The 19024-nt window shown below is 32.7% G+C and overlaps 4 protein-coding genes and 6 non-coding genes across 10 annotated transcripts; 3 read left to right on the top strand and 7 right to left on the bottom strand.

Moving 5' to 3' along the window:
• Positions 1–309: 309 nt before the first annotated feature.
• LOC122580739 lies at positions 310–465 on the bottom strand. The gene has a single exon (XR_006320880.1). It is a non-coding gene; the product is annotated as a small nucleolar RNA snoR143 (small nucleolar RNA).
• A 130-nt stretch (positions 466–595) lies between these two features.
• Positions 596–705, bottom strand: LOC122580729. Its single transcript, XR_006320871.1, has one exon. It is a non-coding gene; the product is annotated as a small nucleolar RNA snoR97 (small nucleolar RNA).
• A 65-nt stretch (positions 706–770) lies between these two features.
• LOC122580719 lies at positions 771–886 on the bottom strand. The gene has a single exon (XR_006320861.1). It is a non-coding gene; the product is annotated as a small nucleolar RNA Z278 (small nucleolar RNA).
• Positions 887–938: 52 nt separating this feature from the next.
• Positions 939–1032, bottom strand: LOC122580718. Its single transcript, XR_006320860.1, has one exon. It is a non-coding gene; the product is annotated as a small nucleolar RNA Z223 (small nucleolar RNA).
• Positions 1033–1084: 52 nt separating this feature from the next.
• Positions 1085–1171, bottom strand: LOC122580731. The gene has a single exon (XR_006320873.1). It is a non-coding gene; the product is annotated as a small nucleolar RNA U36a (small nucleolar RNA).
• Positions 1172–1380: 209 nt separating this feature from the next.
• LOC122580738 lies at positions 1381–1540 on the bottom strand. Its single transcript, XR_006320879.1, has one exon. It is a non-coding gene; the product is annotated as a small nucleolar RNA snoR134 (small nucleolar RNA).
• Positions 1541–3439: 1899 nt separating this feature from the next.
• Positions 3440–5931, bottom strand: LOC122578259. The gene is made up of 2 exons (XM_043750175.1): positions 5506–5931; positions 3440–4375 (listed from the first exon to the last, which is right to left on the bottom strand). The coding sequence occupies exons 1-2, from the start codon at positions 5843–5845 to the stop codon at positions 3666–3668; spliced, it is 1050 nt and encodes a 349-aa protein (XP_043606110.1). The 5' UTR covers positions 5846–5931; the 3' UTR covers positions 3440–3665.
• Positions 5932–9710: 3779 nt separating this feature from the next.
• LOC122580672 (GDSL esterase/lipase At5g55050-like) lies at positions 9711–11524 on the top strand. Its single transcript, XM_043752940.1, has 5 exons — positions 9711–9888; positions 10112–10251; positions 10431–10667; positions 10915–11164; positions 11304–11524. Exons 1-5 carry the CDS (start codon positions 9711–9713, stop codon positions 11522–11524), a joined length of 1026 nt encoding a protein of 341 aa, XP_043608875.1.
• An 838-nt stretch (positions 11525–12362) lies between these two features.
• LOC122610897 (GDSL esterase/lipase At5g55050-like) lies at positions 12363–15008 on the top strand. Its single transcript, XM_043783852.1, has 5 exons — positions 12363–12618; positions 13192–13322; positions 13452–13688; positions 13949–14198; positions 14788–15008. Exons 1-5 carry the CDS (start codon positions 12363–12365, stop codon positions 15006–15008), a joined length of 1095 nt encoding a protein of 364 aa, XP_043639787.1.
• Positions 15009–16934: 1926 nt separating this feature from the next.
• Positions 16935–18369, top strand: LOC122610895 (GDSL esterase/lipase At5g55050-like). The gene is made up of 4 exons (XM_043783851.1): positions 16935–16949; positions 17012–17245; positions 17520–17772; positions 18076–18369. The coding sequence occupies exons 1-4, from the start codon at positions 16935–16937 to the stop codon at positions 18294–18296; spliced, it is 723 nt and encodes a 240-aa protein (XP_043639786.1). The 3' UTR covers positions 18297–18369.
• The last annotated feature ends 655 nt before the right edge of the window (positions 18370–19024 follow it).

Below are 19024 nucleotides of genomic sequence, written 5' to 3'. Positions count from 1 at the left end.
AATCCTCTAAAGTTATTATAGAAAATGATATACGAACATAGAGCTAAGAAATTGTCTACATGACCCGACCATACAAATTTTATTGAGTGTCAAATCTGCAACCAAATTAAATACATTATCGAAAATTCATTTGGCATAAAAATAAAATAGGCATTGAAAGTTTGATACTTCGCACACATATATCTTCGGAGCAGCTAAACTGAAATTCAAAACTGGTACATCAACCATAAAGAATTGCAATATATGAAAAAAAAATAAAAGTTTGACGTTAACTAGAAAAGTAAAACAAGGAGATTAGATATCGGTAAGTATTGTGAGATGGATATTAGTAGACAAATAAATGGTGGAAATTATTTATCTGTGGAAACCATCTCTACGGTTGTCTGGCCGCCGCCCAATTCCAACCAAAATGATTAAAATCGAGCTTTTAATATATGCATTGTTATGTATAAACAAATACTCAAAAAGATTAAAAATCTTAATCCATTTACAAACCGAATACAACAATGCAAATTTATTACTAAAAAAAACTAAACTTTATACTAAAATACAAAAAAATTTTAAAAGGTTTAAGTAATTAGACTACGATAAAAACACATTTTGTGCTGTTATTTGGCTCCTGTCTCGTAAATACTTCGAAAGAAGAAGTTGATGACACCACAAGATTTTACGAGTTTTTTCAGACTCTAAACCCGTTTAATTATGTCCAAAGGCAAAGAGCATAGTTTAAAACTCATTATTTTTAACACATAAAAACATATAAATATAGTGCCTCAGTAAAATCCAGTAAATTCATGTGAAATACAGTTTCAACCAAGTGGTTCACCCTGATTAACAGGGTCTTGGATCCACGTACCTCGTACAATCGGATTATATCATCATAGGCATTTTCAAATCACAAAAAATCAAACTATATGAAAACATGTCTTAAAAAAAAAAAGAGGCTCAGAGTAAAAAGGACAGCTCTATCAATCAAGAATTTTCAGAAGCAGAACTGGCTTAAAGCTGTTTAATTATTCATCATTGCGATTTTCATTGTAACTATTTATTTAATTAAAAAATTATCTAAAAAACAAGAAGGGATCGGCTCATATTAAGAAATTCAACCATTTTGTATCCTTTACTTCATAGTTTTATCTCAGAAGCGCGGATAAATGTTAAATCATTGCCGATTTAATCATAAGATATACCAAGTAAACATATAGCGGATAAATTTTAGAGGAAAAATAACTGTAAAAAGAAAATAAAACCTCCACGTTAACACCGCATAAATATATGCCTCCATGACTAGACTCTATTCCCAATTCATTTATTTAGGAAACAAGCTTAAGGTGTGTTAAGGCAATATTATTGTTATAAGATAATTACATATGGTAAAGTAATTGTAGCCGACGATTTGACACAAAAACAGCCATAGAAAAAGGGTACAAAAAGAGCTGAACTGTAACACTTGACGGCGTATGATATAGCACGAGCATTGGGGCTTAATTTCTTCATTTGATAAATGTTTTTTCAGATAAGCCCGGGGTGCTACATGCTGATTATTATTTATTGAAAACTATTATTAACATTAACATAAAGAATAGAGAAATATAAATCGGAAAAGTAAACCTTTTGGAGGATATATAGATTGATTGATTGATGGATGCGATGATGGAGTTGAAGAGATGATAATGATAGATATATAGGCAAAATTAGGGGATGGAAGTTGAAACCCTAGTAGGGTTTTAGATTCTTCGAGTTGGGGTTTTCTATTTTTATCTTGGGCCGGCCCATTGGCTAACATGATATCTTATATGGATTTTATGGAACTATAAATCTATAATTATTAATTTTGATCAAAGTACCTAATTGGCTAATTTATATTACCTAGTGATGATCCGTTTAATCGAATCAAATATTGACGCATGAATTATAGTTTTATCTTATTTCTTGATTTCCTTTTAGTCATGTATATAGATAGATTTATGAGCCATGATATCTTCTAAATCCACTATGTGTGTTCTGGATGTGAGTTTTTTTTACCAAGGTCTATGGTTTAATTATTGGGATTCTCATCTCAAGGTATTTTTCGTGAAAAGAGATTTGGAGGTCCAACAAATCGTTGATTAACATTGCCTCCAGCACGTCTGAATTGACACTTACTTTAAAAAAAAATTTGTATAAATTTATGAATTTTAGTGTTATGTGTCATTTTATTTATCTATTTTTAAACCAAAAATAAGTATGTTGATCTCAAGTGTTTAATTTCTCATTATTGAGTAAATGGCGTTCAAAAGTATTACATTTTAGAAGACCGAAAGAGTTCTATACATGAGACAAATAAATTTTGCAACATAATGTGTTGCAAGATCACATGAACATAGACTATATATAAGGTTGCAAAATCATTTGAAATGTCTAAAACCCATGGCGGGATGCTGGGATGGTTTCCATGGAAGCAAGCAAGAATGTTTATCTGGAATCAGTTGCAATTTTTATAAATATTTTTTGATATTTGTAAATCAAAAAAAGGTTGTTGGATGCATGAAGTTGATGTTGAAATGTGACAATCACAATACTTTTCTTTGGAGAACCAAGACAATCTCAATGAAGACATTCATCCTTCTCTTTGTTTTTTCCCCTTTCTTTCCTTCGGTTTCCAGCCAAAAAAATATAAGCTAAGAATATATAATGTGAGTAAGATTAAGGCCAACATCAATCAATCAAATGTGTAGCTTAACAAAGTGTGTTTTTATTCAATATATTCCAACCGAATGAACTAGATCAAGTTCTTTTTGTATCACCCTCTCACTTGCAACAAAATTACTGTAGTTTGGGTTTTGAAGATGAATGAGAATGGTTTCCAAACCCATAACTGGTAATAAGTTAATAGTGTCACTAAAAGGATGGGTTTAATTGCTTGTTTGCAATTCAATAACATTAACAAATTCCTTTAACTAGAATGACAAACATTCCACCATTCTTAGTTCCTTAAAAACAAACACAACAGTAAGACTTTGAAAATCAAGAGCAATAATATAAGAGCAAAGGTAAAACAAAGTTCAACTTAGAAAATCAAGCTCCATGATGCCAGTCACATGAAGACGACGCTGACAACAATCTCTTGAATTCACAGGGTATGATCAGCTTGGAAATCAAGCTCGAAGGATGGTTTCAATTTTGAAGGGAGATGCATCTTCCAATGCATTATGAAGATCATTTCTCTTCATTAAGTTTCATCAAGTGTCATCTAAAAGCACAATATTATAATTGCTTTCTACTAGATGATGTGTGATAAGCCGATAACCATACATTTTATCAAGTGGTTGCTCATGGGGCAAAAAGGATTTCATAATCAGTATTGCGCATGTCAAATTATGATACACGTACCATTTTAACACATAGTTGTAGGAGTTCAACAATATGTTGTATCCGTGTTTTTAGTGAGATTTAAATCTTCCCAAGTAGACTGGTCTCTGCAATAATCAATTGACTTGTCTTCCATCATGTGCCAAAAAAAGAAATGGGGGCCAAAAACACACAGTAAATACTGTTTAAAACTAAAGCTTTCTGCATTGAACAACAACATTCTTAATCTAATTAACAGCATGATCACTCACTGCATTGGACTCGAAACATTTACTTCTAACAGTCAAAATTGATCCAAACCACTTGAATATCATTCAGACCACCATCCATGTCAAATGTCGATATCCGGCCCATCTAGCAGCAACACGGACACCAATCGCTAATGCTGCACACAGTAAAGGAACTGGAACCCTTCTCCCCCCTGTCGTTGTTGTGGTAGTAAAACCTTCACCTTTCTCTTCTTCTGGCTGATTCCTGGAGTACTGAACCACAGACAAAGCCAAGAAAGAGCCTATGACTACAAACCTAACCCATGGCTCTCCTACACCTGCTAACACCGCTGCAACGGGTAAAGCAGAGGACACATAATCTCTCTTTTTGATAAAACGAGAAAAGGAATACAACCCAAAAAGAAGGGTCCAAAAGACAAGGTCTCCAATCATTCCTTTGACAGCAAAATATCCAGTTAGACCAGAAACCGTTAACATATGCCATTGGTCGTCTACTGAATTTGGAGATGCTACTTCACTGATAGCAAGTATCGCTGATGCCACCAAGATGACTGTTGAAAGTTCGGGAATTGGAGTGTACGCTACTACTTGAGAGTAAAATGCTCGAAGGGTATAAATAGTAGTTTCAATTGCTCTAATTGTGTATGTAATTGGATCTCCTATGAAATGGAATATAAGGGCTAATACTAGTTTTGAAAGGTATCCCAGGAACTGAAGGATTGATGTAGCAGCCCGTTTCCAGTTATAAAGTTCCCATAAGACTGTTCTCCAAGCATACACGAGGAAACCCGATGCTGTTTTTATTGAAAAGCCAAAGAGCAGAAACATCAGCGGTTAGCAATTATGATGGTCATAAATCATAATACATAACAATCAGAAAATGTAAGGTCGACATGGACAAACTTAATAGAACCTTATAAATGTAAATATGTAATAGATTATGTACACTATGCCATACAAACATAGTAATAGTGTTTCATTAGGCACAACTACTAGACTACTTTCCAAGTCCAGGACCCATATGGATCTTGTTACAATGTAGAGACCAAATTAATTAATCCTAAACTGAAGTACTTTTATGTTATCTCATTCCATCATTAAGTTTTACACATCTAAGGAAGACCGTCAAAGATCTAACCTTGTCTATAGCTCTGTCACACTAGCAAGGCTATATCATGTATTAGGTTTGAGTACGAGACTAAGTGTCTACATTATACGAACATAATAGTGTTTCATTTTGCATAATCAGCAACAATTTTCCAAATTCAGGATCTTGTTATTCTGGGCTAGACATTGCTGTACATGATACTTATTATGTGGTTGCACGCTTCCATTGTGTAGTATCTATGGGAGCCATTTTTTGCAAAATTTTATTATTGGGTAGATAAAAATCTTTGGTCGAACATATCTTGAAACTTTAGGGGCACCGTAGAAACCAAAGGTTTATGTTGTGCCATATTTACCCATTACATCAATATACACTTACATAGCAAGATCTTAAAAAAAAAAAAAAAGAAGAGAAATTTATCTACTTTCCAGCAAAAGGTATGTAAATCACCACCAAGGTGGCCTAGTGGTGAGCATCGTGCTGTCCTCATGATAGGTTTCAAATTTGAACCTTGATAAGTAAACATCTTCAGGGACACAGAAAGCCGTCACTGGAAACCCGGTTAAACGGAGCCAGGTAACCTCAAGAGGGAAAACATCCTCCATTTACCCAACAAAGGTATATAAGTATGTCACACAATAAGGCAACATCCGCATTGGGTTGGAGTTAAAAAACTAAATTAGCCTACATTTCTAAGTTTAAAATATTAAAATTTTAAATAAAACAAATTTACACATGTTGTTTGATAACTATGCTTAGCAAAAAATCAGGGATTGAAAGGAAAATGAAAGAAAGAGATAGGATAGGATAGAATACCAATAAAATAAGGCCAGATAAGGGGAGGATCAGGGGCTTCTTTGGTCAAGTATCTAAATCTTTCAGGCATGGTACTTTCCCCACGCGCTGCCATCTCAGCGGCTACTTCATCTTTTGATATTGCTTCATCACCATTTGAAGTTGATTTTACAACAAACCCTAATTTTTTTCTATAAATCCCCCCTAATTTATTAATATTTGTTACAGAAATTGACGACGATGACGTGGAGGAGTGAATTGGATAGCGAAGATGTTGGTTCGATTTTACCGAAGGAAATGGAATGGAGGGGCGCCAAGGAGTATACAAGGAGGAGGAGGAGGCAATAAGGCTCATCATCATTTTTGCAGTCTTTTTTTGCTTTGTTTAGGGTTTACTCACTCACTGGCGCTTTAGCCTTACCCATTATGCGAGCGCTCTCCGTCATGTTGGTGATCGCCCCAAAAATAATCCGGAAATTACATGATGTTAACGTTATTTTAGTCGGATGATATTGCTCTTACAAACCATTAAAATTATGGAGGGGTTTTTGACATGTGTAGAAAATGATTTAAGTGAGTTTGTGAGAGCAAAATCATCCAACAAAGATGATGTTAACATCATAAATCATTTTCTCAGAAATTTAAATTTATTGTATATATATTTGAAGGGGAGGTTAAACAAAGGGGAATTATGTAAAATTCGGGAAGAGGTTATGTAAAATTCAGAGGCTATGTATCAAATTCAAAGGTTTAATTTATAATTTTTTTTAAAGTGAAAATATCTAAGCTTATGTACAGTTTGCATTACGGATCATTTCTCTTAACTTTATAATAAAAATTATGATTTTAAGACAATTTAATGACATACCATACGACTATTATGAGCTGTCGTTACTCATTAACAAATCTCATAAACTTTTTTTTTTCAAACATCTTATTATAGACTATCAAAAAAATCTCATTGTATAATGGTAAAACCTTACACATTTAATAAACAACGAGATGTTGACCATGAGTTGTTATAAGTATTTGAAGGGAAGAACCCACGACTTGTCATTCTTAAAGATCAAATTCAAAAACTTGAATAAAACCGAAAATATTTTTAACCAGTTAGACTAATCATCATTGACAAAATCCATAAGTAATACTTCATATAAAGAAAAAAAACATCTATCACCCAATCCATAATGAGCAAGGATAATTCATTTTTTTCACGAAAAGTAATGTTTATATTTCTGAAATATATTAATCTTTAAACCTGTATATTTACACAAAAGCGTGACGAATTAATTTTGTAAATGTGAATGTATATATTATATGTGTTGGTTTTTCATTTGTAATTTGTAGTGTTAGTATAAAAGTTATATGTTTCATACATATTTTATGACATTATTATAAGTCATTAAGAGTTATTTACATTTATTTTAAAAGATCTATGGACAACTAACACAATTGATAATACATGACAACTATTTAAAAAATGCAAGACATAGATTCTTAAATGTTCGACAAGAAGATAACACCAAAAGCTAAAAAATCAATGTATAAGCTTTTGTCTTACATTCAACATTAAAAATACATAAATTTTTGAACAAAGGCAAAATAATAACATAAAGGGATTAGGAGTGGTGAAGAACAATTTTATCGACCATTCCAAATTCAATTAATAAAATCTTTACAACTTAATTTTACCATTTAATTTTGTTAATCAACTCTCCCAATCATTTTTATTGATACTTTATAAATTTTCAATACTTCCAAGGTTTTTTCCTTTTTTCTTTTTAAAATTAAACTAAACAATTTTTCTAATTTAAACATACAATTATCAAACTTAAAAATCCATTATATTAATTAAATTAAACAAATTATCTAATACAAATTATATTTTATAAAACTAACTAAATCTGTAAATATAAAAAGGACTGTTTTATAAATATTATACTAACAAAATTAAAAAAAGTTGTTGCTTTCTTCTTTTTCTTTTTTCATGATATAAACACAGAGTGACAGACTATATATATATATATAGCACAATAGAAAAAATTAAAAACTATAAAAAAACGAGTAACCAATTGCAATGGCTCTTTCCTCCTTGTGGTCCTCACGTTCCAATTTTATGGCGAGCGGGCTGGAAACGTTTTTTCATCAAACCGCTTAGGCATAAATTCGATGCTAGCGGCGGTGTAGCCGACGGTATAACCTCAACCGTTGCTCCACTCCATTTCCCCTAATACTTATTGATATGTGATTAATTAGTTTAAATATATGTGGGTAACACAAGACTTATATATGTAACCATGCATGACTTAATACCCAAAATGGTGTTAGTGAAAAAAATAATTACTAAAATGGTGTATTTTTAAAATTATTTATCAAAATAGTATTTTTTTAAAAAATATTTCCTAAAATGGTGTTTTATAACTTTTGTATCATTTGTGTATACACTAAATTGTACTTATTTTGTCAACTCTAAGATCATTAAAACTTGATAAAAGTTTGAAACTTTTATTTTACCCTTTTAGTAATATTACTTTATGACTTATTATATTTTAGAACAAGAATGAAAAATGAAAAATAATCTGAAACCTCATAAGTCCATAAGCACACCCGACTACTTCTTTAATGACTTACATTTATTACTTCCTAGCTTTCCTTTTCTCGTTATAAGAACAACCACCATCCTCAAACTAACACTTTACATTTGATTTCTCAAACTTCAACTAGTTTGTTTATTTATTAATATTTTTATGAAGATGAAATTGATACAATATAATGAATTAAAATATAACTAAAATTATATGTTCAGTTGTTCACTTTTGCTTTAATATATGAACTTATGAAGTACTCGTAGTTGTTATGACTAAGCATGCTAGAATGATTATAAGCTGTCACGGTTCTATATATCGTTGGAAGTCGGTTTAGGGGGTGATTAAGCAATGAGATCAAATTTATCACATGACAATATTTCATTTGTAAGGCTACTATTATAATTAAATTTCAACGAGAGAAAGTACCCGTACGTTACGATGGCGAGATGGTAGGGGTGATAGGTCATAGAGTGTGATAGTCAAATGTCTTAGCCCTACGGTCTCCGCCCTCGGATTTAAAAGTTCGTCAAAAGTATATCAAAAGTTGTAGGACATTGATATATGGTACATCATGCATTATTATGTGTATATTGTGTTGAAATTCTAAGTTGAAAGTGAAACCTTATTTATTTTATAATATACTACAGATATTGAATGTTATGTTTTGTAGCTAAACAATTTAACAATACTTCCATTTTGATTTTCCATACCCTGCTTAGAATAATACTATATTTATATAAATGTTTTAAACCCCAAATACTAACGGCATAAGTAAATTTATATTCATACGACTTTATTAAGATCGTTTATAATTTTCTAATTTTATTTAAAATATTAGCATATAAATTTTAATATGTTACATAGATAGATATAGTTAATTAATTTGGTTTCAAGCTTCTAAGTTTTAGTGATCTAATGAAAAAAATAAAATAAATACAATCTAGTTTATAGGCAAAATGATACAAAAGTTATAAAAACACCATTTTAGTAAATAATTTTTATAAAAACACCATTTTTGTAAATATTTTTAAGAGTACAACATTTTTGGTAATTATTTTTTACATGTACACCATTTTGAGCATTAAGTCACCATGCATTTGATTGATAATAAATGCTTAATTAATAGTGTTGTTTATTTGATTAATATGAATTGATTTCGATGGTACGAGTTAATGATTATAGGCTTATTTTCATTACCAACTTGTGGGAGCAAAAGTGCAAAATTGGCAGCCAATTATTAGAATCCGGCTGATTCGTATAAAACTAGTATTTTCATTGATGATTACCATGTAGTATTTGTTACAAAGAAACATAAAATAAAAGTATTACGTGGTCGTATTGACCATTAGTCAAGATTCAAAAGGCACCACCCAACAAAAGCACGCACACACTAACATAGAACTCGAAATTGGAATCGAAAGATGACATCTTATTTAATTTATTTCACTCTTATTTTGGTTTTTACCATCTGAGTCTTTCTATATAAATCCTCATAAACCCCTTATAATTCATATCATATCATTAACGAACACACACTACAAAATTCAAATGGCTAGTACTTCCATAATTAATGGAGTAGTTCCGCTCAAATTCATAACATATTTGTTTGTATGTGCTTCATTGTTAGTGTCTAGTGGTATGTCTCAATCAGTTCCGGGCATTTACATGTTTGGAGACTCACTGGTGGATGTCGGAAACAACAACCGTCTGCCCATTTCCCTTCTTAAGGCTAGTTTCCCTCACAACGGTATCGATTATCCTACTGGAAAAGCTACAGGCCGATTCAGCAATGGAAAAAATGCTGCTGACTTTCTTGGTACACGTTTTGCTTAACCTATGCACTTATTCTGAAACTTCTTTAATGTTTTGACAACAAAATGTACATTTAGTTATTTGTTTAATTATTTTCTCAAACGCTAAATATTGACATGATGAAATTTAAACGGACATCTTTTATAGCGATGCACCTTTATTAGTTTATACTTCAACTTTTATAGTTTGAGTTCATTTAGTAATCAATGTCTTGTGTGATTTGGCAGCCGAAAAGGTAGGATTGCCGACAGGGCCGCCATATCTATCATTGTTGTCAATTGGAAGAAAGTTGGGCAAAGCCCCTGTCACTGGAGTTAGTTTTGCGTCAGGAGGTGCTGGGATTCTTAACGAAACTAACAAACTATTTGTAAGAACACATAAATCTCGAGATTTATAATTTTTCTTTCTCATAAAGTAGAATAGAATGTGTCTGGCTTGAAAATATGACAATTCAAACCTTAGATACATATGATAGATATGATGCTCTAGCTTCAAAACGAGCTATATGAAGCATTTGTTTGAACTCTTATGAAATATAAATGGCAGAAACAAACAATTTCATTGACACAACAAGTAGAGTACTACTCTTTGGTTCGTGACCAACTGGTTCAACAACTGGGTTCAACTCAGGCCCGAGCCCACTTCACCAAATCCTTATTTATGATTGTGATCGGAAGCAATGATCTCTTTGCCTATTTCAAAAAAGACTCAAAAATCTCAAAGCAATACACCCCAAAACAATATGTTGATCGCATGGCAGCCACCCTTGACCAACTCATGAAGGTACGTACTAGCTAGTTTATATATGAAATTAACATTATAGTCAAGACTACATATTTATAACTTAAAAAAAATAGACATGTAAGGACGAATGGTGTATGACAAATATATTGACAATACTATATGCTTTAAGTAGTCTTTTTTTAAAATTTTTATTGGCATTTTGCTTACAATATTATTCCTAGCTAAAACACCTCTTTGTCTTATTTAATTGAATGATTATATTGATTTGACTATGTATGACTTACAGAGATTGTATGGTTTGGGGGCACGCAAATTTGTGGTAACCGGAGTTGGAATGACCGGTTGTTGCCCTGCTTTTAGGAAGCAAAACCCTGGTAATGAATGCAATACACACTCGAATCATTGGGCTACAAAGTACAACGATGGTCTGAAGATTTTGCTTAGGAAGTTGAAGTTAGAATCATCGGATATCAATTATTCATACTTTGATATTTATGCTGCTATGAGTGATCTCATCAAAAATCCTCAAACTTACGGTACTAAATATACTAATTAACCATCAAGTGGTCTCTTCTCATTGAAAATGAAATTTGTTATTTGGGTTCTTTTCAATACATGCATTTTAAACAAGCTTAAGCTTAATTATATATGGTTTTATTGATTTCGATGATTTAGGAATTAGGGAGATTAAAGAAGCTTGTTGTGGACTTGGAAAGCTGAAAGCCGACATCCCCTGCACCCCAGTTTCAACCTATTGTTCCAACAGAAGCGACTATCTTTTCTGGGATCTCTACCATCCAACGGAAATCGTGTCGAAAACATTTGCTGACCTTCTGTACAGTGGATCAATACAAGTTGCCCATCCATTGAATGTTGCACAACTTGTTCGTTTGTAGTAAAGTAGTACGGGACATTAATTAACACGATGCTACACATGTATTCACAAATTGATTTTTTTATTTAAATTTTGGCGACAATGTATCAAAAATACTAGTTAAATGCACGAATGTATCAAATGTTTATATTCAGTTATTAATGATTTCAGTTATTTCTATTTTACGTAGTCTTTGATTGGATTATTGGTTTTGAATTTTCAATCAGCGCTTACTGACATAATTCATTCCGTGAACCCCATTTTGAACTAAATATGCAGATGATCACAATCAACAACCCATATCAAAGTACCAAATAAACAAAGCCCATATCAGATACCTTTGTTCAACTCGAGCCTTTTATTGAACATGTAAATCGAGTAAATCAATATTGAACCCAGCAAGTCCCCTTTACAAGAACTCATAGTATATAGATATATGCTAAATTACAAAAGAGGTTTTGGGACGCGTATTCAGGTCACTGGGTTTGTTTCAGGTAATTGGACGGGTTTGACTTTTTTTTTTTATGAACATGGACGGATTTGACTTCATACTAAATCCTGACAGTTCTTGGTATAATCAATGCATCTTTAATAGGGCAAATATTTTATGCATAAATTAGAAAAAACAAAATTAAACTATAAAAGTTACAAAAATCTGATAGTAAATTACATAACAGCATTCTATGTGCACTTTAGGCACAACTTATCAATTATAAAATAAAATTAGATAACAGTATTCTTATTGATGGTTACTATGCATTTAGTACAAAAGAAACAATAGATAAAGGAATACGTAGTCATATGCATTATAAACCCCTCTGAATTTTTATATCAAAGTCCATATACCATTCATCATACAGATGGCTAGTACCTATATGCCTTGGGTTAGTTTCATGACATGTGTTTTTGTGTACACTTCACTGTTTGTAACTAGTAGCCTGGATCAACTGGTTCCGGGTATCTATATGTTCGGAGACTCACTGGTAGATGTCGGAAACAACAATCACCTTCCTTTTTCCCTTCTTAAGGCTAATTTTCCTCACAATGGTATCGATTTTCCTACTGGAAAACCAACGGGCCGGTTCAGTAATGGAAAAAATAATGCTGACTTTCTAGGTATGTAAGTTCTGCTTTCAATGCACGCATCAAAACTTTGTACCATTTTTGTGCAAAAAGAGATTTTAAAAGTTGTTTGCATTCATTCTCAATGTAATAGACCAAGTTTTTGCACCATATCCATATCTGAACCTTCTATATGTAACATTTTGTATCCCCAAAAATTAGTTTATTGATATATATCAACATAACTATCTTAAAAGCTATTTACATATTAGCTAATGTGAAATTATTAATAAGAGTCATAAATGTTAAATTGTATAACAAACAAACCATTATATAAAAGTCAATGCCTGGATTTAGAGTTGGAAGGCTAGGACATCCAGAAAGACAACCTCTCACATGTCCCTCGGACCACTGAGGTCGTTGGCAAGTTATTATCTTGTTTAGTTAGTTGGTTTTTTTTGAAGAAAATATTGATAAGCGAGTCTATTATGATTATAAGACTTGAACTCACATTTTCTGGTTCCGGAGATACCTTTGTAGATGAACCTGATTTGTTCATATATAGTTTAATTGTTAAAGTTTTAATAATTTCATATAGGAACTAATATGTTATGTGTGATTTGGTAGCTGAAAAGTTAGGATTACCAACAGGGCCACCGTACCTATCATTGTCGAGAAATTTGGAACAAGCTCCACTCACTGGAGTCAGTTTTGCATCTGGAGGCGCTGGAATCTTAAATGAAACCCATGAACTATATGTAAGTAGAACACATAAATATATCTCGAAATCGATGTTGTTCAGTCATGCTTAATTGGCTATATATGTTTTTTGTGAACTCTACTGCATTTGCTGAATAAGTTTATTCATTTATGCATATAAAATGCAGAATCAAACGATTTCATTGTCACAGCAAGTAGAATACTACTCTTTGGTGTATGACCAACTGGTTCAACAACTGGGCTTACCTGGTGCTCAAGCCCACTTGGAAAAATCCTTATTTATGATTGTCATCGGAAGCAATGATATCCTTACTTACTTCAAAAAGGACTCCAACGTCTCAAAGAGATACACCCCACAACAATACGTTGATCTCATGGCATCCACCCTCGACCCACTACTGAAGGTACTAGTTATTATAAAAAATATGCAAGCGATTAGATAGATATATGTCTTTGAAAACATATGCAAGATTGAATGGTTATGACAAAAATGAAATCAAATTAAATTAGGGTGCTTTTGAAAAAATATTACATGCTCTAAATTTCTGCTGTTAGTTGTAGTTTGCACCATAAACGTACTGTATTGAATTGAAAATATTTTGTCTTGGTTTTTTTATTCTTAATTATGATAATATTGATTTGAGTTAATTAGTATGATTTGTAGAGTTTACATGAGTTGGGAGCGCGTAAATTTGTGGTAACCGGAGTTGGCAATATAGGTTGTTGCCCGGTATTAAGGAAGCAAAACGCTGCTTATGACTGCAAGGCAGACTTGAATTACTGGGCGGCGAAATACAACGATGGCTTGAAGATTTTGCTAAAAAGTTTTAAGTCAGAATCATCGGAAATCAACTATTCGTACTTTGACTTTTACGGTGCAATGAGTGAGCTCATTCAAAACCCTCAAATTTACGGTACTAATCACCTAATTATGTTGTTGATCAACTGATTTCATAACAAATTGAGCATATATACCCAACTAGTACCCCATAGCTGCATAAAACGCATTGGCCTATTGGTGAGACTTTTAGAAGATAGGAGCATTGGGTTCAAGCCCTACTTTTGGTGTGTTTTAATCATAATGTGCTATGAAAGTTTTTTGGAGTTATTTCTTGTGGTAGTAGATAAGGACCGGTGTCAAAATGACATCCGGGTCAAATATATATGTCCCTCCCGATCTATATCATTTCAAAAGAATTCTACAAATTTATTTATTAGTTAATTATTTAGGTTTATCGTTTATGAGCATATTTTGACAACAACCCTTCAATGTGATTGATTAGATGGTAATTATCAAGGACTTTTTAGTTTTTACAAAAGGTAATATTTCCAAACCCTGGTAGACACTCGTGGAGGTGTGGGAAAGGTTTAGAAAGGGACACTAATATCTTGATTATTATGCCATATATATCATATCTTAGGTAAAAAACTCGTTATCTTTGTATAAACTGAATATGTAAAACATGATCAATCGTTTAAATATAAAGTTTTGATTCATTATAGGAATCACGGAGATTACGGAAGCTTGTTGCGGACTTGGAAATCTGAAAGCCGACATCCCTTGTACCCCAGTTTCAACTTATTGCCCCAACAGAAGCAACTATCTTTTTTGGGATCGCGTTCATCCAACGGAAACCGTGTCTAAAGTATTTGTTGACCTATTGTATGATGGATCAGGACAATTTACTTTTCCAATGAATGTAGAACAATTAGTTGGTTTGTAGACATGATACATGCATATAAACTAAAATTAGTTCTTGCTGTGTGCGTTTTTTGCAAGTTTTATAAAAATACTAGTTAATTAACACATGCGAAAATGGATACTAGTTGTTTAAAAAAAATGCTAAATGCGGCTATACTTAACATGCATAGAAAAATTGTACCTTCAATTTTTGACAATTTTTTTTTTATACAATCAATATTTAATGCTACTTAAATACTTAATGCCACTAGGGTGATAGCCAGTAGTTAGAGAGTTTTTTTTACTTTATGGTTTCTTCCTAGGGGCCAGGGTTCGAATCCTGCCACATGATAGAGCAAAGCCTTTAGGGCATTGTACGTAGCTATGAATTCGAACCTGTTGTCGGCACATTAAATTGAGGGAGTTAGCTATTTATCCGCTATCTCTTTCAACAAAAAAATTCAATACCTAATTTATTATAAGATGTAAGATGTCATACCGAATTCGAAGTTCACTCATAGGAGATGATTACCATGACATATTAAAATAAAAGAAAATGCTAAGCAAAACTCTTTAGGCTTCACTTAACGTGCATAAAAAAAAATTGTACATTTTGTTGGAAATAAATTGTTATTAAACTTAATCTGTTTGTATATTCAGATTAAGTAAATGATTGTTTGAAGCTGCTGGTTATGAAGTTCAAGGGTCATTTGTGAAGACTGCTTGAAGATAGAGGACCATCTTTATTTAGTGGACGAAATTTATGAAGCAAGAGGACTAAAAGAAACGAGACAAAGATGAAGGATCTTTATGTATTTTGCTGCTCTTTATATACGCAGTAATGTCAGAGCTAGGGATTCATGTTCAATCCCTAGCTGTTTTCTCTCTGGTTGTTACCGTTGTATTTTATCAAAACCTTTTTTGATTTAATCGTTTCTGCGTTTAGGGTTTGTTCATCAAAACTGCTTGTATTAAAACCTTTATTTTCTAATTAAGTTCCATATGGTTAGCTCGTTATATCATGAGTCTTCTTATATTATCATAATAAATCTATATTATTACTTCAATTATTTTTACGTACACATTTCCATATTAAAAACTCACCCCTGAATTTTATGGTAAATGTACAACTAATTAATGCACTTTCACGAAAGCCCTTAGACTTGTTTAGCAAAACCCTAAAATAAATAATAAAATAAAAGATATAATCGTATCGAGGTACCAGTAAAATCAGGACTTATATCATTAGTTTACTTGGAAACTTTTATAACTCAAAACCTATCAAATTCAACCCCTGCAGGCTATAATCACTCGATCAACACAATGGCTACCATCATCATCAACAATGGAGTTCCGCTTAGATTTACCACCTCTATGTTTTTGTGCGCTTTTTTCCTACTATTCGTATCCGGTGGTGTATGTAGCGAGTCAGTTCCTGGCCTTTACGTGTTTGGAGACTCATTGGTAGACGTCGGAAACAACAATTACCTTTCTAATACCATTCTTAAGGCTGATTTCCCTCACAATGGTGTTGATTTCCCCACCGGTAATGCCACAGGCCGGTTCAGTAATGGAAAAAACGCTGCTGACTTTCTCGGTACGTACATGCTGGTAAATAATTAATGGATAGTGACATACTTACTTCTCCGAGTGTTCTGTTTTATCACTTTATGCAACATGTTTATTTTTTTTACTATATATTGGCATAACCTCTTATATATATATGCCATGCAACTATAAAGGAAAGATAAAAGCAGGTTTTTGTTTTACTAATTATATGATATATGCAATTTGACAGCTGAAAAAGTGGGAATACCATCCGCGCCGCCATACCTCTCATTGATTTCAAAGGATAATTATAAGCTATCACAGACTAATGCAACAGTGATCACCGGAGTCAATTTTGCATCTGGGGGAGCGGGCATCTTGAATGAAACCAATGAAATCTCTGTAAGATCGAATACATGCTATGCTTTTATATATGGCTAATTAATTTCAGTTTATCTAACATATGATTGTGAATATATATGCTGTAATTAAACACAGGGATCAATTTCATTGACTCAACAACTAGACTATTACTCTTTGGTGCATGACCAATTGGTTCAACAACTAGGCTCAACTCCTGCCCAAACCCACTTGGCTAATTCCCTGTTTTTAGTCGTGATTGGAAGCAATGATCTCCTTGATTACTTCAACAAAGACTCTAATGTGTCAAAAAAATACACCCCATCACAGTATGTTCATCTCATGGCCTCCACCCTCAAACAATTTATAAAGGTAAACCTTTGGGTTCTTTTTTTTAGTGGTTTTGATTTTTAAGCCAAAAATATATACAGAACAAAGTTAATGAACCCTTTTCATAGTTTAAGTTGTATTTCACAAATGTATCGTTTTATGCAACACTTTCATAGACTAGTGCACTGCCCATAAATCATGAAAAACGCTTCAAGTTCGTACTTTAACTAATTAACTACAATTCCACATGGTATTCCAAAACAGAGTTGGGCTATATCAAGTTTTGTTGTTAACTATTGACTTGAATTGATTGCAGAGACTTTACGGGCTAGGAGCGCGTAAATTTGTGGTAATTGGAGTTGGAGTGATTGGTTGTTGCCCGGAACAAAGGATGCAGAACAATGACACCAGTCGATGCAATGAGGAAGCAAATTATTGGTCAACCAAGTACAACATTCGCCTTAAGAGTTTGCTAAAGGAGCTAAAGCTAGAATCACATGATCTCACCCATTCTTACTTTGCCACATACCGTGCCATGAATGCCCTCATCCGAGATCCTCAGAGTTATGGTATCTACCTCAGCTCGTTTTACTTAAGACTCTTATTTATTCAAATTATATACATTTTCACATTAGAAAAGTTTCAACCAGCTTAGTTAAAAGAATGATCAAATAGATCTTAAGAAGTTTATGTGAAAGTACTCATTATAGGGGAGTAATTATGGGGCTGTTACACACTGAACTGGCTGAAAACTCACTATAATTTATTTAAAATACTAAAAAAATAGCATGTGATGGCCGGGTTTTTCATCCAAATTGAATGTATAGCATTATCCTCATACTCATTTTTCCCTCATTATATATATGTTACAGGAATTGTGGAGATAAAAGAAGCTTGTTGCGGACTTGGTACCTTGAATGCCGACATGCCTTGTTTGCCGATTTCTAATGTTTGCTCCAACAGAAGCGACTATCTTTTCTGGGATCTCTACCATCCAACGGAAATGGTGTCTCATATGTTTGCTGACCTTATATACCAGGGATCACCACGATTCACACTCCCAGTGAATGTAGAACACCTTGTTCATATGTGAGGCAACCAAGGAGCTACTAAGAGGCTGTATACTCACAACCTATGACGTCTTAATTTTGTTTAATTAGTTTGTCCAACCGTGGTATACTCAATAGATCGAGTAAAACTGTACTAGCATTTAATGGTTTGATTTTGTTGCAACTCAACCATCAATGACGATAAGTCGATCATAAGAAGTAATAAAAAAATCCAATCCTCCGATTAATCATCAGAAACTTATACAGTACGAGTATACGGATATTAATGCAACAAGGTGAATCTTTTCTATTGTAAGCTAAGTGTCCTGACAATTTTATGATTAATATTATAATAGTTTCATAGCTGGAAAATAACAAAAAATTGTTACATCTATCATGTTAGGAAAAAATCAATAAAAAAACTTGATATATGAAGAACTAATAATATTTTTGTACGATTTTTTTCTTTTCATAGCCATAATGTTTTTACCCGCACAACATAAACAACATGAACAGGGGTAAAAGCCATAATATTTATAGCCACGTAATACAGCGACAATAACGGCGATTGAGGTGTGATGGTGGTGACTACAAGTAGTGTAAAGAGTAATTGATCAAAGGCAAAGGCAAAAGTGTGGAGTTATTTTAAAAATATAAAGGACTTGTGGTATAAATTAATTTATTAAGAGTAAAATGGTCATCTTACGTCTAACTCTTTTCAAAAGAAGATCCATTAAAGATACTTTGGTTGTAACTAACTTTTTTTATAACT

This window comes from Erigeron canadensis, chromosome 8 (genome assembly GCF_010389155.1).
Source record: "Erigeron canadensis isolate Cc75 chromosome 8, C_canadensis_v1, whole genome shotgun sequence".
In the NCBI taxonomy this organism is placed as follows: Eukaryota; Viridiplantae; Streptophyta; class Magnoliopsida; order Asterales; family Asteraceae; genus Erigeron; species Erigeron canadensis.
Note: the sequence above shows the minus strand (reverse complement) of the source record. Positions and strands in the feature narration are given on the sequence as shown.